This window comes from Euleptes europaea, chromosome 14 (assembly GCF_029931775.1).
Source record: "Euleptes europaea isolate rEulEur1 chromosome 14, rEulEur1.hap1, whole genome shotgun sequence".
Lineage (NCBI taxonomy): Eukaryota > Metazoa > Chordata > Lepidosauria > Squamata > Sphaerodactylidae > Euleptes > Euleptes europaea.
The window spans coordinates 42357412-42384484 of NC_079325.1; the positions used below are offsets into that span (position 1 = coordinate 42357412).

Below are 27073 nucleotides of genomic sequence, written 5' to 3' on the forward strand. Positions count from 1 at the left end.
AACCGACTTCTGATGGGATCGAACTCAGGTATCGAGCAGAGCTTTTGACTGCAGTACTGCAGCCTATCACTCTGCGCCGCGGGGGTTTCTGGGAGACCCAGGTGCAAATCCCAGCTTTGGTCATGGAAGCTCCCTGGGGGACCTAGGTGGTCCAATCACACAGCCTAACCTCCCTCCCAAGGTGGTTTGTGAGGATAAAATGGAAGGGGAGAACAATGTTGCGAGATGCTTTGGGTTTAGGGTTGCGAACCACCAGGTACTAGCTGGAGATCTCCTGCTATTACAATTGATCCCCAGCCAATAGAGACCAGTTCACTTGGAGAAAATGGCAGCTTGGGCAGTTGGACTCTATGGCATTGAAGTCCCTCCCCAAACCCCGCCCTCCTCAGGCTCTGCCCCAAAAACCTCCCACCAGTGGCGAAGAGGGACCTGGCAACCCTATTTGGGTTCCCATTAGGAAGAAAAGTAGGGTGTTGATTAGTGTTGCCAAATCCGGGTTGGGGGTTGGGCCTGGGGAGGGCAGGTTTGGGGAAGGGAGAGACCTCGGCAGAGTATAAAGCCATACAGTCCACCCTCCAAAGCAGTCATTTTCCCAAGGGAACTAATTTATGTCGTCTGGAGATCAGTTATACTTCCAGCAGATATCCAGGTTCCACCTGGAGGTTGGCAACCCTAGTATAAATAAATACCTGACCTAGTTCCCAGCCAGACCCTTGGGCTACATCATTCAGCATTCTTTACACCAAATGGCAGGAGCTCTCCATGGAAGAGAACAGTCTTCCATTGCCTGGGATTTTTTCCCCACTGGATTGGCCCCTTCAGCATGCCAAGCATGTGCTCTGCGCATGAGCCGCAGCGCTTCACCGAAGCATTTTCTCATGCAAAGCTGCCTTCCGCCAAGTCAGAGGCCAGTGTCGCCTGCTTAGATCAGCAGCCGTTCTCCACGGTTTCAGGCAAAGGTTTTCCCCTTCCCAGGAAAATAGGATGATGGCTTAGGGTTGCCAGGTCCCTCTTTGCCACCGGCAGGAAGTTTTTGGGACGGAGCCTGAGGAGGGTGGGGTTTGGAGAGGGGAGGGACTTCAGTGCCATAGGGTCCAATTGCCAACGTGGCCATTTTCTCCAGGTGAACTGATCTCTATCGACTGGAGATCAGTTGTAATAGCAGGAGATCTCCAGCTAGTACCAGGAGGTTGGCAACCCTTACGATGGCTGCATTAAAAAAAGATGTGCTCTGCTACTGAACTTAGATGTAGTTGCTTTCAGCTGACCCAGAGCATGTGTCCACAAGGGTTGTACTATCTGGGAGCATCTTTTCTGTGCAGAGAAGGGACTTTCCCAAGACCTGTGACCTGAGATCCTTTCACCAGAGATGCAGTTTGTGAAGCTGGGGCCTGCTGCATGCTGAGCCAGTTGTGTGCTGAGCCACCAAGTTGTGGCTGTTCATACGGACCATAGGCCTTTTATTTATTAATTTATTTAGATTTCTGACTCACCTTCCCCAGCCAAGGCCAGGCTCTGGGCGAGTAACAACATTAAAAATCAACACACAGGCACAGTAAATCTAATTTTTTTAAAAAATAACCTACAATCCTTCATTTAAAACATAATCTAAAATATCAGAGGGCGCTAAAGTACAGCATTCGCCGAGAGGACAGACAAAAAACCCTTCTTAATTCATACAATTGAAATTGAAATTGTTGAAGACTTTCTATTCCTTGGCTCCACTATCAACCAAAAGGGAGACTGCAGCCAAGAAATCAGAAGGAGATTGAGACTGGGAAGGGCATCCATGAAGGAGCTAGAAAAGATTTTGAAGTGTAATATGTGTCACTGGCCCCCAAGACTAGATTAATTCATGCCATCGTATTCCCTACTACTATGTATGGGTGTGAAAGCTGGACAGTGAAGAAAGCTGATAGGAAGAAAATAGATTCCTTTGAAATGTGGTGTTGGAGGAGACTGGACTGCCAAAAAAACAAATCAGTGGGTTATAGATCAAATCAAGCCTGAACTGACCCTAGAAGCTAAAATGACTAAACTGAGGCTATCTTATTTTGGTCACGTCATGAGACGACAAGAGTCACTGGAAAAGACAGTCATGCTAGGAAAAGTTAAGGGCAGCAGGAAAAGAGGAAGACCCAAAAGAGATGGATAAGACTCAATAAAGGAAGCCACAGCCTTCAATTTGCAAGATTTGAGCAAGGCTGTCAAAGATAGGACATTTTGGAGGACTTTCATTTGGGTGGCCCTGAGTCGGAGGCGACTTGACGGCACTTAACACACACACACCAGTAAAGGTGGTCCCAGAGAGCACTGTCCACTCTGCTTAAAGAACAACTGTGCATGCTCCAGGGGTGAACTTTTGGCCTCACCTCTAGGGTTGCCAACCTCCAGGTATTTACAATCAAAATTACAGCACTGTGGCCAAGAAGCAAAAATAAACAGTACTGAATGCCAGCTCTTTAATATTAAAAATGTACAATCTCTAACTGCTAAGCTGTCTAACAAACCTACATCTACAAAATAATTACAAACAACGTGAGACATAATACAAAAGACAGGAACATAACAAAATAGGCAATGTGAACACCGTTAAAGATACAAATGTGAGCAGTAACAGTAAAATCCCAAGAAGGGCTGCAAGGAGCAACTCCCTCAGCTACTAGCTGGAGATCTCCTGCTATTATAACTAATCTCCAGCCGATGGAGATCAGTTCACCTGGAGAAAATGGCCGCTTTGGCAATTGGACTCTATGGCATTGAAGTCCCTCCCCTCCCCAAACCCCACCCCAAAAACCTCCCGCCAGTGGCGAAGAGGGACCTGGCAACCAGTCACCTCTGAGTTGTCGGTCTATGCAAAGGGTGAGGCAGGGTATTGCCTGGCACTGTTAGCTGGGCGACCCTACAGTTGTCAAGTAGGTGCCGGCCTTGCCTGCTCAATATATAAGAGAGACAGAGAGGTTTTAATCCAGAAAAAAGTACATCAAGAATCAAACGTTTAGGAAATGCTGATATGTATACTGTGTGCTTGGATAGGAGGCTGTCTTTCCATTGCATTAAAAACCCGTCCTTCCTTTAATGAGCTTAGGGTGGCATGCATGGTTCTCTTCCATTGGATCCTCACAACAGCCTTATGAGGTAGGCTGAAAAGAGTGTCTGGCTCAGGGTGACCCAATTTGTGTGACAGAGATGTCCTGACACTCTAGTAGGCAACACTGTAAAACGGCTGTCGTGCAGGCTGGGACCAATTGGGTGTTTGCAAGCTAAGTGTCCTCCTATGATGGAGGCAGCTGTTTCCAGATGGGCGCTCCCTGCAGACACACAAGTGAGTAACAGAAAGGAAGGACATGCATACTGGATGGGGGATACACTTCCAGGCAGCAGTGTGTGTGAACAAGATCTTGGGGTACGAGTGGACCGTAAGTTAAATATGAGCAGCCAGCAATATGATGCAGCGACAAAGAAAGATAATGCTTTCTTAGGGTGCATCAACAGAGGCATTACATCCAAATCACAAGATGTCATAGTTCTGCTGTATACTGCATTGGTCAGGCCGCACCTGGAGTATTGTGTGCAGATCTGGAGGCCTCACTTCAAAAATGGAGCGGGTACAGAGGAGAGCGATGAGGATGATCCGAGGCCTGAAGACCAAGCCCTACAAGGAAAGGCTGAGGGAGTTGGAAATGTTTGATCTGGAGAAGAGAAGGTTGAGGGGTGGGGACGGACATGATTGCTCTCTTTAAGTATTCGAAGGGCTGTCACTTAGAGGAGGGCAGGGAGCTGTTCCTGTTGGTAGCAGAGGATAGGACTCACAATAATGGGTTTAAATTGTGGGCGGAAAGGTACTGGCTGGATAGTAGGAAAATTTTTTTACAGTAAGAGTTGTTCGACAGTGGAATCAGCTACCTAGGGAGGTGGTGAGCTCCCCCTCACTGGCAGTCTTTAAGCAGAGGCTGGACAAACACTTGTCAGGAATGCTGTAGGCTGATCCTGCATTAAGCAGGGGGGTGGACTAGATGGCCTGTATGGCCCCTATGATTCTATGAGTCTGCCTGGGCTCTCCTAAAGTGCCTTCTATTCCGATGTGTGTGGTGGTGGGTGGGGGGGAGGAAAATCTGGAAGTGTGCATCAGGAAACAACTGGCAGACATGCTGTAGGAATCGCTTCCTTAACCACTAACTAAACAGTCTCTCAGCTAGGGGCCTGAAACCTGAAGAATGGCAACTGACCAACTTTCAGTACAACTGAAAATAAGGCATCCCTCAGTGGCAAAAAGCACGACCATGATTGCAGGGACTGGACCTTGAAAACAGAGACTGTCCCTGGTAAATGGGGCCGGATGGAATATATAACTTTGCCCAACAATTGTCTCAGGCTAGCCTGATCTCATCAGATCCCAGAAGCTAAGCAGGGCCAGCGTGTTCATGTGAGAAAGGGACTGAGATCTACAGTGCTGATTGTATGTGGGGAGAGTTTTTGCAAACAGGAGCCATGCTGGGGATTAGTCAGAAATCCTTTGAGTTGGATCTGTCCCATGCGTCTTTAGCTACTTATGCCTGCCTTAAGGTTTTGTTCGACTGAGGTCACTGTCTGCAAATTTGTTCATTGGATGTTGCAAATGAAAAGGTATTTGTTTTCCTTCCTTCTTCTCACCCAGAAACCATAAAAACCCAGTTTGTCAGGGTTGTAAGGAAGATGATCCTGACAGCATAGATGAAGAAACTTTATTATCAGTAGAAAAGGTATGTTTGGCCTTCTAATCACGTGGCATTACATTTTCCTCTGTTGGAATGCCCAGGTTTATTCATCCTTTCTAGAGGATTCTCAGTTTCTGCATGTATGCACAAAATGCCAATCAAGAATCTAGGATAATGGGAATATTTGTCATAAATATATTTGCTGTATTTTATTAATATTGCTCTAAACAGTATTTCCAATTTTGAGTGGAAGGGACAAGGAGTGTCCAAGCACATAAAATAAAGACCTTTTCGCCACAGCACTCATAGAGGACTGATTTACACATTCAAAAAATGTGTGTTATAGTCCTCCTTGGAATGCACCACTTCAAAACGCAGATGGGGAATGTCATGACTGATTTGCTTTTTGAAACAGAAATGAACAGATTTCTTCCTTTCTGTGCCTTTATTGTCCTGAAATTTTGCTCTGTACTACTTTCCACTCCTCTTTAATGTTGGTTTCACTAAAGGAATTTTTAAAAAGAAATTCCAAAATTAGGTCAAACAATTTACTGCACCTTTCAGTACTTTTGATTTGCATCCTTTCTCTTCCCACATTGATAAAACATTGCTTAAAAAATTATATCTGGATATGAATGAAAGGGCAATAGCAAAACAATTTTTGTGTTTCATTTTGTTTTAGTGGTGGTTTAATGCTACACACTTACACTCCTGCACATTGAAAAAATGCCACACACAAAAAATCTGGATTCAGCTCTCCATGCAACCATACTATTCTCTTGCGGTGTTTTATCAATGTGCTCATAGGTAACATAAAAGGGGGAGATGCAGCTGAAGGAATGGGAAAATATACTCAACAGCACATGTGCCGTACCCTGTACAACATTTGGAAATAAAAATGAAACAGTGGAGTATTCCTAATGCATCAGATCCACTTTGAAAGCCTGGCCGTTCTGAACTCTAAAATCTGGGGAGAATTTTGGGTTGAGGAGCATTTCAGAAGCATCCTTTACCCAACGTCAAAAGCTCCCTATGTTCAGGAGGGAGAAAGATTCTAACGTAGCCTTTTCCTTGCCAAGAATTTTCATTATTTGCCTACAGTGTTTATTGGCTGCTTCTTCCTCCTCACCCCTAAATGACTAAAGCTGTGTACATGAAAGAATCATAACAAAATTTAAATTGCTAAAACAACTGAAGACACTTTCTGAGAAGCGGATACTGCATTATCTGCTGTCAAGTAGATGGTTCAATTGTGTGAGAGATATAGCAATTTTTCTCTTTATAGTGTCAAGGAAAAATTAAATTAAATTTTTAATTTAAAAGTGTGAAATGGTAGATGAATAGCCAATAACTGTTAAATCTAGGGAAAGGAAATTTAAATTGCACATGCAAGAAAATCAAAGTTCACACATTAAAATTGAAAAACAGCACAAAACCACTTGCACCAACAATCAAATAAAGTAGTCTAACAGCATTGTAAGCTGCAGTACTGCAGTCAAAAGCTCTGCTCACGACCTGAGTTCGATCCCGATGGAAGTCGGTTTCAGGTAGCCGGCTCAAGGTTGACTCAGCCTTTCACCCTTCCGAAGTCGGTAAAATGAGTACCCAGCTTGCTGGGGGTAAAGGGAAGATGACTGGGGAAGGCACTGGCAAACCACCCTGTAAACAAAGTCTGCCTGGTAAACGTCGGGATGTGACATCACCCCATGGGTCAGGAATGACCCGGTGCTTGCACAGGGGACCTTTACCTTTAACAGCATTAAAGGGTATCTGGTAAAAGAAATTCAGCAGTTGACAGTAAAACGAATCAAACACTAAAAACAGAGAACAAAAACAACACAGTGTCACCATAGGATCAACAAAATGCTGGTCAAACAAAAAGGGTTTCTCCTGGCATCTAAAACTTAAAATACTGGGCACCCTTAAGCGAGATGCCACCATACAAAGGTCCCTGTCTCTGGTCACATCACCACATGAAGCTGCCTTATACTGAATCGGACCATTGGTCTTTCAAGGTCAGTGTTGTCTTAAGACTGGCAGTATTGTCATAAGACTGGCAGGGTCTCAGACAGAGGTCTTCTGCATCGTCTGCTACCTGATGCATTTAACTGGAGATGCCTAGGATTGAGCCTGAGACCTTCTGCATGGAAAGCTGATGCTCTGTCACTGAGCCGCAGTCTCCCTCCCCAAGGAGGTCACCACTCTCGTTCTGAATATGGGGGCACAGAGAGCAGGGACTCTGTTGGCCCTGTTTGGTAGACAGGTTCGTACGCGAGAAGACACATTGGTTTTGTTCATCCAGGCAGTTTTGGGACTCGGGGAGCCAGACTGCGCTTTCTGTTAGACATGTTTGTGTCTAGAATTACCGAAATATAATTAGTCAGAGTAGAGGACATGGATGGTGGAAAGCCCTGCCCTGAAGCTGAGCCGTCCGTTGGGCTTAGGTGTACATTTGCTGTCATCTTCTTATAAAAATATAAACAGGATTATGGCCAACTGGAAAATGAACAGCAAGCGCTTTACTTTACAACCTCCAGACAAAGATAGAAGTGTTCAAGCTGGACGGTGTGTCTCCCCCTCCGTTGAACTGACTGCAGTCAACATGTATTTTCACTTCTGTTTCTAGGCAATGGATAATCTCCATACCTTTCCAGGACAGTTTATGACATCAAACACTCACTAAAACCAAGTGGCTCTTTGGCTCGAAGGCTGCATATATGTAAAAACATCCAGCAGTCAATTCAGGTCATTATAAACAGGCCACATTGTGTATTAAATTGGGTTGCGTGGGTGTGGGAGGAATCCAGCCGTAGATGCTGAGAACAGATGAGTTTTGCTTTGCGGGAACTCATTAACGTTGCCTGTTAAAAACTTGTTTTTAGAGGCTATTTTGGATAAGAGAAATAAATAAAAGGGAAGGCAGACATAACATCTGTAGGCCATTGGGCCCACTTTGGAAGTGCGCCTGCCTTGTTCAGGGCAAATGTACATTTTCATCTTCAGAGTCAAGCTTTGAACAAGCCATTTCTGTAAGTTTACACCAAGCAAACAAAAAACTGGTTATTGATGGTGCTGATTGGCTAGTGTCCATAATGTCCCTCAGTTACTGGAGCACTTTTGCAACCCTATTAAAATGTTTTCTTTAAAATGAAGCAAAGGATAGTCATATAAATTATAAATATGTAGTGAATAATTTTTTAAAAAAAACCCCCACATGTAGCTTACCTGAAACATTTGGGAAGAGAAAAAGTTGTAACTGACCCTCTAATCGGCTAGAAGGCATGAAGTCAGCTGTGCAAAATTGCAGACCCAGAATACTCACACCATGGGGGAAGAGCCCATTTTGACAGAGCACGTTTTGCTTTAAAACGTTCTATTTGTCTAAACACTTAGAATAAAAGAACTGTCTTGCTGAATCATACCAAGGATCCAGCTAGTCCAGCTCTCGGTTTCCAATAGCGGTCAGCCAATACCTTTGGGAAACTCACAAGCAAGACAGGAAGGCGATCCTGTTCTTCCTCCCAATACGCAAAGAAAGACTGCTTCTGAACACGGAGGTTCCGTTTGTCGTGGCTAGTAGTGGTGGTTGCTAGTCTAATTCCCCATTGGATCACCATCCTTTTATAAGCTGTCTGAATTACACAGGTCACTAAAATGCAGCATGCAGCACACTGTCCAGACACTGGAAATCATAGCGCCAGCAGGAGAGAAAATGAGAGAGAGAAATCTAAAAATGTCTCTTTGCCTGTCTTCTTTGCTTCCAGGCTTTTAGTGATGCTGCCGTTAACAAGGAGATTTCGGAGCTAAGTGTGCGTTGTGCGATCCCTGGATGTGCGTGGACTGGCATCATGAAGGCTTTGGAAGTAAGAGTGAAGACTTGTTGTTTGTATGTGTGTTAAGTGCTGTCAAGTCGCTTCCGACTCATGGCGCCCCTCTAAATCAATGTCTTCCAAAACGTCCTATAGTTTAACAGCCTTGCTCAGGTCTTGCAAAGTGAGGGCCGTGGCTTCCTTGATAGAGTCACTCCATCTCATTTTGGGTCTTCCTCTTTTCCTGCTGCCCTCATCTTTTCTTAGCATTATTGTCTTTTCCTGTGATTCCTGTCTTCTCATAACGTCAACAAAGTACGATAGCCTCAGTTTAGTCATTTTAGCTTCCAGGGACAGTTCAGGCTTGATTTGATCTAAAAACCACTGGTTTGTGTGGGTTTTTTTGCTTGTTGCCATGGGCTAATTGGATAGGGGAGGGGAATGGACGGAGAGGTGTACCAGCCTTACACCACAGAAGTGGGTGGCCTTATGCTTTGAGGAAGGCACAAAGAAACTGCAACATTGTGTGCTTCACTATTTCTTTTAAGCTGTCTGGAAGATCCAGGGCAAAATAGCACAATTGAACAACAAAAAAGGTAAAGGTCTCCTGTGCAAGCACCGGGTCATTACTGACCCATGGGGTGACGTCACATCCCGACGTTTACTAGGCAGACTTGGTTTACCGGGTGGTTTGCCAGTGCCTTCCCCAGTCATCTCCCCTTTACACCCAGCAAGCTGGGTACTCATTTGACCGACCTCGGAAGGATGGGAGGCTGAGTCAACCTTGAGCTGGCTACCTGAACCCAACTTCCGTTGGGATCGAACTCAGGTTGTCAGCAGAGCTTGGACTGCAGTACTGCAGCTTACCACTCTGCGCCATGGGGCTGTTTTAAGCTGTTTGGAAGATCCAGGGCAAAATAGCACAACTGAACAACAAAACACGCATCTTATTCCAGCTTATCTTTTGGATTTAGCGCCTCTGGTGTCTATTAGAAAATTTTAAAAAGGGGGTGGAGATGCAAAGTTTACATGACAATAAAGTTGTCGCCTGTCATCTTGCATTTTTTTTTCCTTTTTGGGTTTGCCGGCACCATGCTTGGCGTAAACCTATTTTTCTTTCTCGTTTGGATTTTGTCTATTCGAAAACAGCGGCCTGGCTCCTGCCCGAAGGCAATATGTGTATAACTTTAACCAGCGCTGCAGAATTGCTCACACTCAGTAGTGCAAGCGGCATTCTGCCCTAAAGGACTATGGCTGCCAGCAAATACAGTAAGACAGATGGTAGTACAGATGGAACATGACTGGTTGCTCGCTTTCCAGTTACTAAGGCCACAACTTGCCGGAGGCTTGTAAACATATGCTTTGAGTTCAAAGGGCCTCTTAGAATAGTGCCAGGAAGCTCAAACAAATGACTCCGCAACCAGATCCTGGCACTTTACTATCTGGGCCAGTCTACTATTGTGTGTGTGTGTGTGGGGGGGGGGGGTTACCGCAAGAGGGAGCTCTTAGGTTTTTCCCTGTTGTGCCTAGGCGCCACCAATGCAACTGGCTAGAAAGCAGCACTGCAGTCTGCTATTGTCAGGTAACACAATTCATCCAATAGGGCTCCACCTGGCTCTATAAAGCCTCAGATTTTTACCAGATTCTATGATCAAGCCTGAGATTCTGGTCTTTTATGCATGGCTCTTTTATTTGCCGTCACCCCTCCGATGACTTCAGTCTTTGTTTTGATTATGCATACTGTTTCCGACCGTCAGAGGTCGCCCCGCTCTCCCCCTGCGTTTCCCCGTGTTTCTCCTGCGTTTTCAAATTCGAGATAAAACAGGTCTCAGAAAATGCGGGCACAATGCAGGGAGCAGCTGGGCTTAGACGAGCATCTTTTATTCTTCTCAAAACCTTTGACTTCCAGGGCCATCAGAGCACATGTGAAGATGCCCTGATCCCATGCCACGCTGGGTGCGGACAGGCATTGATGCGAAAGAAGCTTGCAGAACATTTGCAGCATGAATGTGTGAGTACCGCCCTGCCTTCCAGTTGTAACCAGAAGGTCTCTGATCCCAAGCACCAAGTTTGATGAGTTATTTCTTTTTTTCCCAGAGGGGTGGGAAAGAAAGAAGTGAGTTTGTTGGCATGTGGAGGAGGATGCCCTCAGAAATGGGGGGAGAAGAGCAGGGGAGAGGAGTTGCCTTCAGGTTCTGCTAACTGGCTTCCTGGAAGCATTTAGCCATCCACTGTGGGAAACAGAATGCTGGACTAGATGGATGCCCTTGTGGGGGTTCTTTAGGTGTTCTTGTATCCTAATTCACTGCTGCGACGTGTTTGGCAGTGGCTGCCGAGCTCAAGGTGGCTTACTCCCCCATGGATTAGACAGATTTGTGGGAGACAGGCCTGCCAAGATGGCTAGATGGGGCAGTCTACCTCTAGGGGCCAAATAGTAAAAAGAGACTGGGACCACTTTGGGAACATCTGGCTGGCCATTGTGGGAAAGATGATGCTGGGCTACATAGACCTGTGGTCTGATCCAGCTGGGCTCTTATGTAAAGAGACACCAAGGGCTCTTTCACACATGCTGAATAATGCACTTTCAATCCACTTTCAATGCGCTTTAATGATCATTTGCAACTGGATTTTGGGGTTTCGCACAGTAATATCCAGCTGCAAAGTGCATTGAAAGTGCATTGTTCAGCACGTGTGAAAGCGCCACAAGTTTGGCCATTTAACACAAGCTTGAGCTGGAGGAAACCATGTTACTGTCACAACTGTGTGCTGTTTAAAGGGTCTGGCCCACTGGATTGTCTTATACTTGGACATGTTTCCATTCTTTTGCTGATGCTCTCATAAACAGATTCTTTCAGCGGTTTCCACTGACAAGGACAGCTGTCGATTTTCCAGGATCGGCTGCTCTTTCAAGGTGAGTATGATGGCTGACCAGACTTCGGTGAATGCGTGTACCGGGGAAAAGAAACAATCAGATTCCATACATTCCTAATATCATTGCCAAGTCTGTGCCTTTTAATGAGGTGAGGGAGGGTTAATGTCAACGATACCCCCACCTAAAGCCATCCCCCCCCCGAAAGTCATAGAGCTCTACGAAAGGATGGCCAAACCCCTTTAAAGAGTGAACACATGAAGTTGCCTTCTACTGAATCAGACCCTTGGTCCATCAAAGTCAGTACTGTCTACTCAGACCGACAGCGGCTCTCCGGGGTCTCAGGCAGATGTCTTTCACATCACCTACATGCCTAGTCCCTTTAACTGGAGATGCCGGGGATTGAACCTGGGACCTTCTGCATGCCAAACAGATGCTCTACCACTGAGCCACGACCCTCAAAGACTGATTGTTGCAGGTCACCCTCCCACAGCAATCTTGCACTGCTGGGCGACCCTGGGCTAGTCACAGTTCTCTCCGAACTCTCTCAGTTCTCACCTACCTCACAAGGTGTCTGTTGTGGGGAGAGGAAGGGAAGGCGATTGTAAGCTGGTTTGATTCTCCTTAAAAGGTAGAGAAAATCAGCATATAAAAACCAACTCTTCTTCTTCTTCCTTCTGGAGAACCTCCCACCTGGGGAGGATTGCCCCGCAGGGCTCTGTAAAATTGCAAGTACCAGTTCGGAGTGATGCCTAAAGAAGGAAGCCCAGCCAGGTTTCCTTGCAGCTCTGCTTCCTCCACTGCATCTGTTGGGAAAGGGGAGATTGACCCAGCATCTCCAGTCAGGACTGGGCCCTTCTGTTAGACCACAGTTTGTGCCCAGCCCATGCCAGCCCCTGACTGATGAATGTCCCGCATCTCCCTAACAGGGAAACGGACAAGAAAGACAGGAGCACGAGAAGAGCTCCATGGGGACGCACTTAGTTCTGCTGCTTCATCAGGCAAAGCAACTGAAGGGGAATCTGCCCCCTGCAGTCGGTGGGGCCGACTCCTGCTTAAAGGCTGCCAGGGCCCTGAACGGGCTCTTCACAAGCTTGCAGCTCCCGCCCGCTTTGGACATGGACTCTTTCCCCGGACTGCCTCTGTACGAGGGAGAATCCAGCTGGCAAGCGCTGCTGAGGGGCAAGGTGGTGCCTTTGCTGGACAGCAAGCTGCGGGTGTTCGAAAACATTGTGTCTGTGCTGAGCAAGGAGATGGACGCCTCGCGGCAGAAGATTGCGGCCTTCCGGGGTCAAAGGGGCCTTGACCAGGATACTATCCGCGGCTTGGAACTGAAGGTAAATGTGAGCAAACGCCTGGAGAGCGGCCTTAGCTCAGGGCTTGAGCATCGGCTTTGTATTCCAAAGGTCTCAGGGTTTGATCCCTGGCATTGCTGCCCAGAAGAATCCCGAAGAGCAGGCCCACGAAAGCCCCCTGAAGAGGGGAAGACTGGGAGGGGATATGATAACCATCTTCAAGTACTTGAAGGGCTGTCACGTAGAGGATGGTGCCAAGTTGTTTTCTATTGCCCCAGAAGGTCAGACCAGAACCAACGGGTTGAAATTAAATCAAAAGAGTTTCCGTCTAGACATTAGGAAGAATTTTCTAACAGAGCGGTTCCTCAGTGGAACAGGCTTCCTCGGGAGGTGGTAGGCGCTCCTTCCCTAGAGGTTTTTAATCAGAGGCTTGATGGCCATCTGTCATCAACGCTGATTCTATGACCTTAGGCAGATGATGAGAGGGAGGGCACCTTGGCCATCTTCTGGGCATGGAGTAGGGGGTCACTGTGTGTGTGTGTGTGTGGTGGGGAGGTAGTTGTGAATTTCCTGCATTGTGCAGGGGGTTGGACTAGATGACTCTGGTGGTCCCTTCCAACTTTATGATTCTATCCTGGCATACCACTGCTACCCACAGCACATTAGCTTTTCCTCATCTTCAGATAGCTGAGGAAAGCTTTTTTAAAAAATAACTATTTAAGTTTAGTTAATAACAACAACAACAAAATAAAAATACAACAGCAGTAGGTGAAACACCCTTGTACAGTCGAAATATGTTCCAGTACTTGATCTATTATACATCGGTGCTTTTTACAGAAAGCATACCATTTGTTGTATTCCCTTAGCAGAAATTAATACATGCAAATCATATGATAGTTTTGTGGGCATCGCTTATTTCGTGATGCCCCCTTCTCCACAAAGTCTAGAAAAGGCAGCCATCTATTTAAACAGTTCGTAGAGTAAGATAAGTTATTTGCTACTTTGAGTTGTGAAGATATCTAAAATTAAAAGGTTCCACACCTTCTCATACCACTGCCCAATAGAAGGCATCTTAGCTTTTTTCCAGTATGAGGCAATCAGAAATTTTCTGAATTGAAATTTGAAGGGGAACCCCCCCCCCCACACACACACAGTTACTGTGTAAGAACATGGATTCCCTGCCTTGAGGCATTTTTTCTGCATGAGTCAAACCAGAATAGTGACTCATGCAGAGATGCAGTGGACAGTCATTTTGGAGGGCAAGTACTGCATCAACATCCACGCATTGGATGCGATTGCTGTTCCAAGGGCAGAGTCTCGGCAAAATTACCAATCTGCAGTGGAGGCAGATAGGTAGGGGAGAAGCCCAGAAAGGTAAATCACGCAAGGTAAATCTAGCAGGCAGCGTCCTCAGTCCTCAGTCAGTGGGTGCTTTGAACTCCAGGAGTTCCCCTCTACTGATGTAGGGGTGTAGTGGTTAAGAACGGTGGTTTGGAGTGGTGGAGTCTGATCTGGAGAACCGGGTTTGATTCCCCTCTCCTCCACGAGTGGTGGAGGCTAATCTGGAGAACTAGATTGGTTTCCCCACTTCTACACACGAAGCCAGCTGGGTGACCTTGGGCAAGTCATTCTCTCTCAGCCCTGCCCAACTCACAGGGTGTCTGTTGTGGGAAGGGGAAGGGAAGGTGATTGTCAGCCGGTTTGATTCTCCCTTAAGTGGTAGAGAAAGTCGGCATATGAAAACCAACTCCTCCTCCTCCTCCTCCTCCTCCTCCTCCTCCTCCTCCTCCTCCTCCTCCCTCTTCTTCTTCTTCTTCTTCTTCTTCTTCTTCTTCTTCTTCTTCTTCTTCTTCTTCTTCTACTACTCCACATGAGCGGTGGACACTAATCTGGTGAACTGGATTTGTTTCTCTACTCCTACACATCTACAAGGTGCCCGTTTCCCTCTCCTCCACGTGAGCAGTGGAGAACTGGGTTCAATTCCCCACTCTTCCAGATGAGTGGCAGACGCTAATCTGGTGAACCGGGTTGGTTTCCCCATTCCTACCCATGAAGCCAGCTGGGTGACCTTGGCCTAGTCACAGCTCTCTCAGAGCTCTCTCAGCCCCACCTACCTCACAGGGTGTCTGTTGTGTGGGGAAAGGAAGGAGATTGTACGCCGGTTTGATTCTTCCTTAAGTGGTAGAGAAAGTCAGCATATAAAAGCCAACTCCTCCTCCTCCTCCTCCCTTTCTTCTTCCTCTTGTTCCTCTTCTTCCTCCTCCTCTTCTTTTTGTGTCAAGCTATGCTTTGCTTTTCTGTCAAGACATGGCTTGGTAATGAGGAGGGAGGACCATGGTGGCCTGATGTCTATGTCTGTAAGGGCATTGTCATGACTTCCAGCTGCTCTGTGATTCTATCTAACCCAACTCTCCAAAGCAAGATGTGACCCCCCCCCCCAATATATGGGTGGCATATGAAACAATGTAGGCTTTGCTGACCTCTCACAAACTGGAGAGGGTTTGGGGTGGTCCTTTTTATGGCATAGGGAACTAGGATTTCAGAAACCCGGAGCCTACTTTTCCCACCGTTCTTGTTCACTGTCTCTCATCTCTGCTGATAGTTCCAGATGGGAAGCTATGCAAGTCTGTAGCAGCAAAATAAAGGAGGATTCTTGTGGCGTCTTAAACACAATCGGAATTCATTACAGCATCAGTCTCGGCTCGCTTCTTCAGATGCACACGCCAGTCCGATATACACTCCGATGCATGTGATGAAGTGAGCTCTGCTCTGACTTATGCTGGAATTGGTGTGGTCAGTCTTTAAGGGGCCATGGGGTTCTGGTTTTATGTGGTCTTTACTGAGGGTTTGCATGCCATCATCAGGCATGTTTGCCACCAAAAAGCACAATGAAATTGTTCCCTTTCTCTCTCCCAAGATTGCTCATCTGCAGCGATGCCTGGCGCAGAAAGAGGTGGCTCTGGGCAGGCTCCAACAGAAACTCTTTCTCTCGGCAGAAGCTTCGTATGATGGCGTTTTTCTGTGGAAGATCACAGATGTTCACCAGAAGTGCTATGAAGCAGTGAGCAGGAAAGTGTGCAGTTTGCAGTCTCCTGGTAGGTAGATGTCTGAAGGGAGCACCGGTATTCTTGTACTGGTTAGAGTGTGGGACTGGGGAGAGCTGGATTCAAATCCCACTCGTGTGAAAATTGCTGAGCAAGCCTAGGCCAGCCCCACCCTCTTAGGCTGCCCTCACAGGGCAAGGTTGATGTGAGGAGAAAATAAACGTATATGCAACCCCAGTCTGCTTGAAGAAGGGCAAGATAAAAATGTAATAAGAGGTAGGGGTAAGGTGGTGAAACCAGAATTCATCAGAAGCAGCCCGTGTTTCTCAAAGGGTTTGTGCCAGTTGCAGGGAAACAGAGGACAGAGGGGAGTACTGTTGCCTTCTTTGTCCTGCAGCTGGGCTTTATCTTTGATTGATTGATTTTATTCATCACTCTTCTATCTCACTCTCCCCAGCAAAGCCGGGCTCAGAGCAGCAGCAAAGCCGAGCTCAGAGCAGCTTGCCATGAAAATACATTTAAACACTGTATACCAATAAAACCCAGCCCTGAAAACAACAAATCGCTAAAATCAGAATAAAAGTGCATAAGTGCAAAGATGGAGCTCCTCGGTTGTATACGCCATTGCAGAGCCTATGGGCAGTTAAGTCACCCAGTGGGCCTCTGTGAGAAACAGGATACTGGTCTCAGTGGCCTGATCCAGCTTTGCTCTCCTTATAAATACATTCCTGGTATGCATGTCTGTCAGCAGCTGTTAACCACAAAATGCAGGATGGAACCTCCATATGCAGAGGCAGAGTATCTCTGAACACCAGATTGATGGGGCCAAGCAGCATAGGAGATCTATTCCCCTGCTTGTGGGCTTCTCAGAAGCATCTGGCTGCCCACTGTAGGATGCTGGACCAGCGGGATCTTTTGTCTCGTCCTATAGGGCAGTTCTTCTGATATCAATGACTATTCTCCACAGGTGATAAAGGGTTTTGTTGTGTAGTGGTTAGAGTGTCGGACTAGGATCTAGGAGACCCAGATTTGAATTTTCACTCTGCCCTGAAACCTTGTTGGGTGACCTTGGGCCAGTCACACTCTCTTAGCCTGACCTACCTCATAGGGCTGTTGTGGGGATAAAATGGAGGGGGCCTGTGTAAGCTGCTTTGGGTCCCTATTGGAGAGAAAGGCAGAATATAAGTGAAGTCAATAAATAAACTTCATGAATCACAGTGAATTAATTGCGATACCATCTGGATTGGTAAATGTCCAAGTTTGTATGAAAAGCCTGAATTTCGACCATCTGTGTTTTCATTCTTAGCATTCTACACGGCGCGATACGGCTACAAACTCTGCATGAGGCTGTATCTGAATGGCGAGGGGAGGGGGAAAGGAACTCACATGTCTCTTTTCCTGGTGCTCCTTAGAGGGGAATACGATGTGCTCCTTGAGTGGCCCTTCACATACAAGGTAAAGGGGTTGATCTTCTCTCTGCATTATTTCCAAACATCGCGGCTGTTGCATCTGCCCTTATGAGCAGGGCTGTGTCAGAACTAGGGTTGCCAGCCTCCAGGTGGTGCAAAAACAATCCACACAAGGCTCAGTCCTGCACATATATTCAAAAGGAGATAGTCAATACAAAACGTGGTGCAAGCAATATCTATAGGTGGGCGACAGTCAAACAAGAGAACATTATACAAAAACATCAAAAGACAACTCAAAGAACAATGTATACAACAAATCTATGTCTAATGTTTCTCTTTGAGTCTTAAAGACTTTCCAGTATAATTTCAGTCTTTGTAAGAGCTGGTCCCGAAAGTAGAAAGAATTCCTACAGATTTTCCAAGAGTCCAAGTGGGGAATCAGACTTTTATATCCACTAGCTATGTGCTGCAGGTGTTTCAAACGGAGACCAAGCTGCCACTTATAGTAGAATGGAAACGTCGAAGCTTAGTCTCCGTTTGAAACACCTGCAGCTGTGAAGTGGGATCTCCGTCACATCCAAGGCCAGTGAACTGCTTTTACCTACAAACCACAGGAACTAAAAGAATATTTTTTAAAGTTGCTATTTAATAATTTTATAAAATAAAAAACGTACAATTTTTATACTAGGGGGAGAGTTAGTCTCCCTTTGGCAGCACTGACACCCAAACCTGGTCATGTTTACTCCCAAGTAAACCCCACTGTTTTTCACATGTTACTGTGTTAAAAAGTAAAGGTTGCCTGTGCAAGCACTGGGTCATTCCTGACCCATGGGGTGACGTCACATCCCGTCATTTATTAGGCAGACTTTGTTTACGGGGTGGTTTGCCAGTGCCTTTCCCAGTCATCTTCCCTTTACCCCCAGCAAGCTCGGTACTCATTTTACCGACCTCGGAAGGATGGAAGGCTGAGTCAACCTTGAGCCGGCTACCTGAAACCAACTTCCGTTGGGATCGAACTCAGGTTGTGAGCAGAGCTTGGACTGCAGTACTGCAGCATACCACTCTGCGCCACAGGGCTCTTGTTACTGTGTCACTTGTAAGAAAATAATATTAGTGTATCTGAACCACTGCTTATTTAACTTATTGATTGAAGGGATTTGTGCCTCACCTTACGTGGCCCCGAGGTAGCTAAGATCATTAGTTGATAAACACTTACATTGCAAATACCAAATTGCAAGAATGATCCATTCAGTAGTTAAACACCTTTCAAATCCCATAACCAAAGGTATTTAAACATTTAAGAATAATACAAATAATAAAAAATGAATCCCAAAAAATTAAGAGATGTAAATATTTGATAATAAAATTATAATATAAATGCAAATATATCCTTTAAAATGCAAAAACAAACCAACAACCCTGCCTTCACACACATTTTGGCCTTTACTCTGACAAAATTAAACCAAGATTCAAGAGCCTGTTTAAGTTCTCCAGGATGACTTTAAGGCTAACAGAGGCATTGTGAGTTGGTGATAGCATTCAGGATTTGTCTCCAGAAGATCCCTGGTTCAATCACCAGCACCTCCAGTTGCAGCGATTGCTGAGAGAACCTTTTCTGCCCCTGAAACCTTGTGTTCCAGTCTAGGTGATAACACCAGCCTGCTCCATTCACATTAGACTGGGTAAATACTGAATGGTTTGTGGAAGGGCTGATGGAATACAACAAGCCAACAAGGTGCATTTTTTACATACTGGAAAATCCCCAAAGCGTTCCAAGCCCTTTATAAAAGGACCCCAGACCGACCTCCAACATTTTCCGTGAAAGGATCTCAGGTAACAGGTGCCGGGGAAGACATTTCACTGCTGGAGTCCCTTCCCTGTGTGAAGCTAGGGGAACCAAAGTCTGGATTTGGCGCGGTTCCTCTGAGCCTCAGGTTCAAGCCCTGCTCAGAATGAAGCTTTGAGGAGGGGGATATGGCTCAAAGTGGACCCGCTGCTTCTGTAGAAGGCAGCTTCCGACGTTAGGGGAGGGGCTGTGGCTCAGTGGTAGAGCATCTGCTTGGCATGCAGAAGGTCCCAGGTTCAATCCCTGGCATCTCCAGTTAAAGGGACCAGGCAGGTAGGTGATGTGAAAGACTCCTGCCTGAGACCCTGGAGAGCCGCTGCCTGTCTGAGTAGACAATACTGACTTTGATGGACCAAGGGTCTGATTTAGTAGAAGCCAGCTTCATGTGTTCATGTGTTGGCTGACAATACAAGGCAAAGCTCATGCTTGGCACACAGAAGGCCATAGGCATAAAGGTTGTATATAGAGTATATAGAGCTGGCTGGCAAGGTTCTCAGCCTACCCTACCTTTCATGACTGGTCAACATAATCCCAGATGGGACGGATGTATGTTCTGAGTCTACTTCATTCTGGCTGGATCACAAGTCCACTGCCGGAAAGACCGCTTCACACAGAATTCCATATCTCTGTTTTGTCCTCCCGCCCTCCAGGGAAGTATTTTATTTAGCTCTAAAATGTTTTGCTCATGAAGCCTGCTCAGTCTCTCTTGTTTTGCTATCTGCTGACCTTCAGATGTGGGAAAATCCTGTTTTTGCTTTTCAGAGCAGCACCTGCTATTGTGATGCAGCTGCTTATTAAAGATATATGGCCATTAAAAAAACAACCCATTGTTTGCACATCAGATCGAATTTACTTTGTTGTTTCTTGTGGCATTTTCAGCCGTGGCAGAATGCTTGTCAGTTTCAGCCCGGTAGCTAGAATCGTTCGCCTTACTGAGGAGTGTCTTGAGCCCCCGATCGAGCTGCACATATCAGGGTTTATTTTGCTGTACAAATTTGGTGATTTGGCCTGGATCTTATAGATAGTTTCTTTGGTTAGGAAAGATTTAATTTTTTAAGCACAGAGTTGTCCTTAGTCCTCACAATTTGGGAGAAGCTGTGGCTCAGTAGCAGAACATCTGCTTGTCACGCAGGAGGTCCCAGGTTCAATCCCTGGCATCTCCCATAAGGATCAGGTTGTAGGTGATGCAAAAGACTTCAACCTGAGACCTTGGAGAGCTGTCTGAGAAGACAGTACTGAACTTAATGGACCAAGGGTCTGATTCAGTATAAGGCAGCTTCGTTTATGTTCATTGAATCATAGAGTTGGAAGGGGCCATACAGGCTATCTAGTCCAACCCCCTGCAGGATCAGCCTAGAGCATCTCTGATAAATGCTTGTCCAGCCTCTGCTTAAAGACTGCCAGCGAGGGGGAGCTCACCACCTCCCTAGGTAGCTGATTCCACTGTCGAACAACTCATAGTGTAATTTTTCCCCCCTAATATCCAGCCAGTACCTTTCCCCCGCAATTTAGACCCGTTATTGCGAGTCCTATCCTCTGTTGCCAACAGGAACAGCTCCCTGCCCTCCTCTAAGTGACAGCCCTTCAAATAAAAGATAGCGATCATGTCCCCCCTCAACCTCCTCTCCAATTTCTCTTCCTTGGAAATCTTATTTCTCTCCCCTCTGCTGTTTTGCAGATCACCTTCATGTTGCTTGACCAGAACAACGGGGACCATCTTACGAACACTTTTCACACAGATCCCACCTCTCCGTCATCCCAGAGGCCCGTGGCCAATATGAACGAGGCCTGCGGCTGTCCCCGATTCCTCTCATTGGCCAAGCTGCAGTCGCTGAAATATACTTATTTAAAAGATGGTACCCTTTTCCTCAAGTGCGTTGCTGAACCCTCATTGTGAAAACTGGTATCGAAGCTTTGAAAACATCAGCGGGTGATAAATCCAAGGGGAGAGCTATGCCGGAAACATCTTGTGTGTCAGAGCTGCTCTGCATCTACCATGGGACTGATTTATGCCTTGCAGTGACACCAGTTAACCAGGCCACGGGCTACAGTGTGGAACAAACTCTGTGGGACGGCTCCCGGTTTCCTGCTTCCACCTCCATACCTTAATGATCTGATCTCCAGTCCGACGCAGAGGGCGATGAATCAGTATCATCAGTAGGATGTTTTTCTTTAGGTGCTGAAATCCATATGGTTAACACCATATGGTGAATTGCAGGCCATTTTGGGGGAGAAACAGCCCAACTTGCTGGAAGCAGGCCATGTTATTTTCTGTTTGTTTTTCAGGGCTGTCACTATTAACCACGATGGGTAGCCGTGTTATTCTGTCTGTAGCAGTAGAAAAGAGCAAGAGTCCAGTAGCACCTTAAAGATTAACACAATTTCTGGCAGGATTTGAGCTTTTGTGAGGCACAGCTCACTTCTTCAGATTCCAAGGTATAAATAAATTTATTTACGGCAAAACCCAGAATAAAATGACCAGATACAACCTGTGAGAGATTAGGATCTCTCTTGTTTAAAATATCACAATTTAAAAACAGTTAAAACCAAAATTTACCGGATAAAAACTTAGCCAGTCCCAATGTTAACCTTTCCCGTACAAATCTTAATTGCAGCAGCGCAAAATTTGGCAACTTGAGAGAGACAAGAAGAGTCCCCATCCCAAAGGAGACGTTTCATTACCTCTTCCTCTGATGCCATTAAATTAAAAAGTGGATGGATCAGCTTCCGCCGAATACCCTCGTAATAGCCACATTGGAGGAGATTCTAAGGTATCTGGAGAAGGGAGCTGTGACTCATCGAAGCTCATCCCCTGCCAGAAATTGTGTTAGTCTTTAAGGTGCTACTGAACTCTTACCCTGTTAACCGGACATCCTCTGCCATGCCTTTCAACAAGAATCTATCCCTGTTCCCAAGAGTGAACCCAAAGCCTTGATGTCTTTGTAGTACGTTGAGGTTGCAATCCTGTACACAGTTACTCGGCGATAAGCCCCTCAGTGGGGCTTCTGGGTGCATGCATGCATATCTTAACTCAGACTGTTAAGATATTCAGTTTCAGTCACCTTTATTGGCATGTTAAGATATTTTAGGACAGTGGTTTTCAAGCCACCCAGCCTCCCATAAGTCCAGTCTCCCGTAAATATGTGTGTGTGTGTTTTTTAACCGTCAGGGTACGTTGTCCCCATGACAGAATCCCTGTGCATTTGCAGGAGGTTCTAGATCTTGCGCACTTCGTTCTAGGGTCACCAGGGTGTAGTTCTTCCAATCCAGGCCACCTCATTTGCACTTTAGGCAAATTGGCTGCTTAGGATGCAAACCGAACACATGCATTGGTTCATTGTCTACTACTTGTTATGGGGTCTGAACATAAGAAACGCCCTGCTGGATCAGACCAAGGCCCATCAAGTCCAGCAGTCTGCTCACACAGTGGCCAACCAGGTGCCTTTAGGAAGCCACAAACAAGACGACTGCAGCAGCACCATCCTGTCTGCTCCCAGCAGGTGCTGCAAAAGGTCAGGGAAGTATCAAAGGAAGCATCTTTTGACCTGTGTGCTCATACCAGAATTTGTTTGGCGTTTTCTTTGAGAGATACGGCACATGTGTCAATCATAGCTTTGACTTCCCTTCGTTGGTTGCAATAGTGGAAGGTGGCAGCAGACGTGTTTCTCAGTAAAAGATTGAGCAAGAAGAAGAAGAGTTGGTTTTTATACCTCGATTTTCTCTGCCTTTAAGGAGTCTCAAAGCGGCCTACAATTGCCTTCCCTTCCCCACAGCTGACACCTTGGGAGGCAGGTGGGGCTGAGAGAGTTCAGAGAGAACTGTGGCTAGCCCAAGGTCACCCAGCTGGCTTCATGTGCAGGAGTGGGGAAACCAACCCGGTTTACCAAATTAGAGTCCGCCGCTCATGTGGACGAGTGGGGAATCAAACCCGGTTCTTCAGATTAGAGTCCACCGCTCTTAACCACTACATCAAGCTGGCTCACCACGCTCCTTACACATTTTGCCTCTAAGCTCTTCATCAACAAGGGCTGCCTCAATACTTGCCTTTTTAAAAAAAATTAAAACTGGGAGTTCGAGCCAGCTAATGGCCCAGATGGGCTCTGGGAGACTCTAAACAAATCCGAGTCAACTAAGCCATAGGGCAACCTTACACAGTTTGCAGTGGGTAGTAGTGAGGTCTGTTAGGAATGCGCTGTCACCCAATGGTGTCTCTGCCTTAAAACAACCAGCATTCTCCTGAAACTATGGAAGGAAATTGGGTGCTCTGATTTTCCAGGAAGCTTTTCCACAATGATTGATGATTTAAAGAACTCCCTCTAAGCTTTGGAGGAGCTTTACATGACTTGAAAGCCACTGCCTTAAAAGAACCTGACTATTTTTGACAATCTGAGTCTTTTAACTTGGGATTTCAGTAGCACCTTCTGGTAGCTCTCCATCTCTTTTACAAGTTTCTTCTTCTCGGGACAATTCATAAGTCATTCAGCTCTCAGACTTGGGGGGTGGGGAATTCAGAAAGCAAATACAAAGACTTCATTATAAAATCTTTATGGGTGGAGTCTCAGATGGTTCAAGAAGCTTTGGCACGTCAAAGTAGCTCCTCTTTGGACGCAGGATACTCTGAGTCTATGCAGGGCGTGCATTCGCTCTACCATAGTTACGTACTATTGGACTGCTCAGCAGTGTGCTTTCTGCCAGATTTACAGCAGTTTTGCAGCACTGTAGTGACCAAAATGCACACTGACTGCAGGACTAGCCAGTTGCTGGTTTTTGTTTTTTTTTCATTTAAAGGGCACCAGAGGAGCTAGTTCCAAAAGACAAGCAGGAATAAGGTAAGTGTTTTGTGGCTGATCACACAAAGCTGCGCTTTGCCCTGGATCTTTGTAAATGGAAAGTTTCTTAACCGGAGAGATTGCTCTCTCTCTGTGTCCGCTAGCCCCACAAGGTGATAACAACTGCCTAGGTTGCCATGTGGCTTGAACTGCGGTCAATTGCCTGCCGATCCATCTGCTGGCTGGCAGAAAAGATGGTGTGCATGCGCGGCCGTGAGCAGTGCGATCCCCTCCCTTCTGGTTTACTTCCAAAAAGATGCAGCGTGATGGGACAATTTACCACTTCAGTGGGTGGGGGGGTTTGAGTGGTAAATCCGTTGTGCTGTGGCGCGATCCCCGCCCCCAAAATCTCCCGGCGAAGGAGGGAGGGACCTGGCAACCCTATTCCTGCCCAATCCGAGTATCCGAGATTAGCTGGCAGCAAAGTGACTGAATATCGCTGCCATTTGTAGCAATACTATTCAATTTACTAAATTGTTTGCTTCATGTTTTGAAAAACTCCCCCGTTTTGATAAGAGTTCCTACAAACAATAATAATAATATGGACCATCCTTTGTCTTCTCCATCTTCTCAAGCCAGTAGCTACAAATACTTACTCCCGACCGCAACGATAACAATAATTCATCTCGGTCGCCAGTGTATCCATTGCCTTGTTTTGACTTTGCCAGCTAACAGCTGCCTGCAGAAAAACCAATTCCCCCCCCCCCATTACTTCTCTTTCTCAAAACAAAAGCTTAAAAATAGCCAATGGGATGGCAGCAAACCCAAGCCAGGAAATAGAGGCCATTTAGAAATCAAAACAGCAGCTAATTAAAAAGCCCGGCCAAGGATTCTGTCCGCTAATCAAGGGCCGCCAAGAAAGGCTCGCATCAAAATTGAGTGACTCGCGGTCTCCCACGGCAACCGGGCAAGGCTGGACCGAGGGATTAATGTGCAGTAAACCATCGAAGAGAAAACACATTTCCAGCCCCGTTCCTCTTTGTCCTTTTGATACTGTGTTGGGAAATGGATAGTTCCATGGAGTGGCAGAATGTGGCCGGCTAATGTGGACTTCATATATGTGTGTGTGTGTGTGAAGTGCCGTCAAGTCGCTTCCGACTCATGGCGACCCTTTGAATGAAAGTCCTCCCAAATGTCCTGTCTTCGACAGCCTTGCTCAGATCTTGCAAATTGAAGGCTGTGGCTTCCTTTATTGAGTCCATCCATCTCTTGTTGGGTCTTCCTCTTTTCCTGCTGCCCTCAACTTTTCCTAGCATGACTGTCTTTCCCAGTGACTCTTGTCGTCTCATGACGTGACCAAAATACGACAGCCGCAGTTTAGTCATTTTAGCTTCTAGGGTCAGTTCAGGCTTGATTTGATCTGTAACCCATTGATTTGTTTTTTTGGCAGTCCACGGAATCCGTAACCCTCTCCTCCAACACCCACATTTCAAAGGAATCTATATTCTTCCTATCAGCTTTCTTCACTGTCCAGCTTTCACACCCATACATAGTAATAGGAAATACGATGGAATGAATTAATCTAGTCTTGGTGGCCAGTGACACATCCTTACACTTCAAAATATTTTCTAGCTCCTTCATGGCTGCCCTTCCCAGCCTCAATCTCCTTCTGATTTCTTGGCTGCAGTCTCCCTTTTGGTTGATGGTGGAGCCAAGGAATAGAAAGTCTTGGAACAATTTCAATTTCCTCATTGTCAACCTTAAAGTTGTGTAATTCTCCGGTAGTCATTACTTTTGTTTTCTTGATGTTCAGCTGTAGTCCTGTAGGACTTCATATAGAATCCAGAAAACTACGGGATTGGGTTAAGCTGCCGTGGATTGGCCCTTCAATGTACCGGGACAGTTCCCAGAAGGCCGCTGACCTGAAGGGCCTCTGAAAGCCAGGAACAAGCTGGGTCAAGCAGCCCCTGCAATGGGGCTAGCCGTGCCGCGGGGGTCACGATTTGGACTTGGACTGTGGCGATAATGACAATGGGCAACCTGTTGTTATTGGCACCACATCCCAGGTGTGACCCAAGGGACAACTGTGCTTCTGCAAAAACCAAACTAAAGAATACTCTATGCTGTACTACTGTCTAGACAAAACTGGCAGCATATAATGTAGGCAGTGCCAAAAATCTATTCAAACAAAATAGTACAAATATCACTATAAAGATACATATACACACACACTAACAAACACTATACATACTATTATAACAATTCCTAAACTTGTTGCTATTCCTTTGTTTTACCAGTAAAGTGAAATGAATTTCACAATGGTGAGGAAGGAAGAGGCTTCACAAAGTCCGACTTCGTGCGGGGAGCCTCAGGTGAGTTCAATATATAAAAGTAACAGTTTAACGTTCCTATAAAGTAGAAAGGAGAAGATTATAGGAACGTTAAACTGTTACTTTTGTATACTGAACTCACCTGAGGCTCCCAGCACGAAGTCGGACTTTGTGAAGCCTCTTCCTTCCTCACCATTGTGAAAATTATTTCACTTTACTGGTAAAACAAAGGAATTGCAACAATTTAGGAATTGTTGTAATAGTATGTATAGTGTTTGTTAAGTGTGTATGCATATGTATCTTTATAGTGATATTTGTACTATTCTGTTTGAATAGATTTTTTTGCATTGCCTACATTATATGCTGCCTGTTTTGTCTAGACCCCTGTGCCTCTGCCAGCCCCTCAGGGGGCTGCTTGCTTCAGCTTGCTTCAGGGCTGTTCTGACATCCCAGCCTGCCCCTCGATGACCCTACAGCGGCACAACTGGGTGCCAGGAGAAAAGCAATACGGTAGTGCAAGAGATTACTAATATAAAGCTACTGGGAGCCCCCGTACCACTCTCACAGATAAGGTTGTCTGCTGCATCTCTGTAAGTTTTACTGCTCTGGCATTGCTTGCTTCCAGTCCGCTTCTGCTAGGACTGGGTAGTTCTGTGTGTCTGGTGCACTTATGCCATTGTCATGCCTGACTAGAGGTTAGACTAAATAGTACCCCTTCCCCCGAAACAGGCAGCCCATTGAGTCTCTGCGCGAGTTATTGCTTTCAGACATGTTCAGAACAGTGACTCATGCAGAAGCACAGTGGGACGGACTCTTCTGAGGGAGGGCGATTCCCATCTGTTCCTGTTCTAAATGAAACAGTTCTAAGGGTAAGACTGACGTTTGTGACTGGTTTTGTTCCAGGGAGGGGAACATGCCTCAGCTACTCAAAACATGGCCCCAGCCAAATGGAAGGAAGATTTACGATGAATCATTAGTAGATTCTGCTCCCCAAATAACCAGTTG

At 46.1% G+C, this 27073-nt stretch overlaps 1 protein-coding gene across 1 annotated transcript in view; it reads left to right on the top strand.

Moving 5' to 3' along the window:
• Positions 1 to 20866, top strand: part of TRAF1 (TNF receptor associated factor 1) — a 31570-nt gene extending 10704 nt beyond the window's left edge. The window contains exons 4-10 of the mRNA XM_056860144.1: positions 8462 to 8560; positions 10416 to 10517; positions 11352 to 11417; positions 12305 to 12712; positions 15588 to 15765; positions 17021 to 17169; positions 20648 to 20866. Coding sequence (XP_056716122.1) covers positions 8462 to 8560; positions 10416 to 10517; positions 11352 to 11417; positions 12305 to 12712; positions 15588 to 15765; positions 17021 to 17169; positions 20648 to 20866 — 1221 coding nt within the window. The remainder of the gene's footprint in view (positions 1 to 8461; positions 8561 to 10415; positions 10518 to 11351; positions 11418 to 12304; positions 12713 to 15587; positions 15766 to 17020; positions 17170 to 20647) is intronic.
• The last annotated feature ends 6207 nt before the right edge of the window (positions 20867 to 27073 follow it).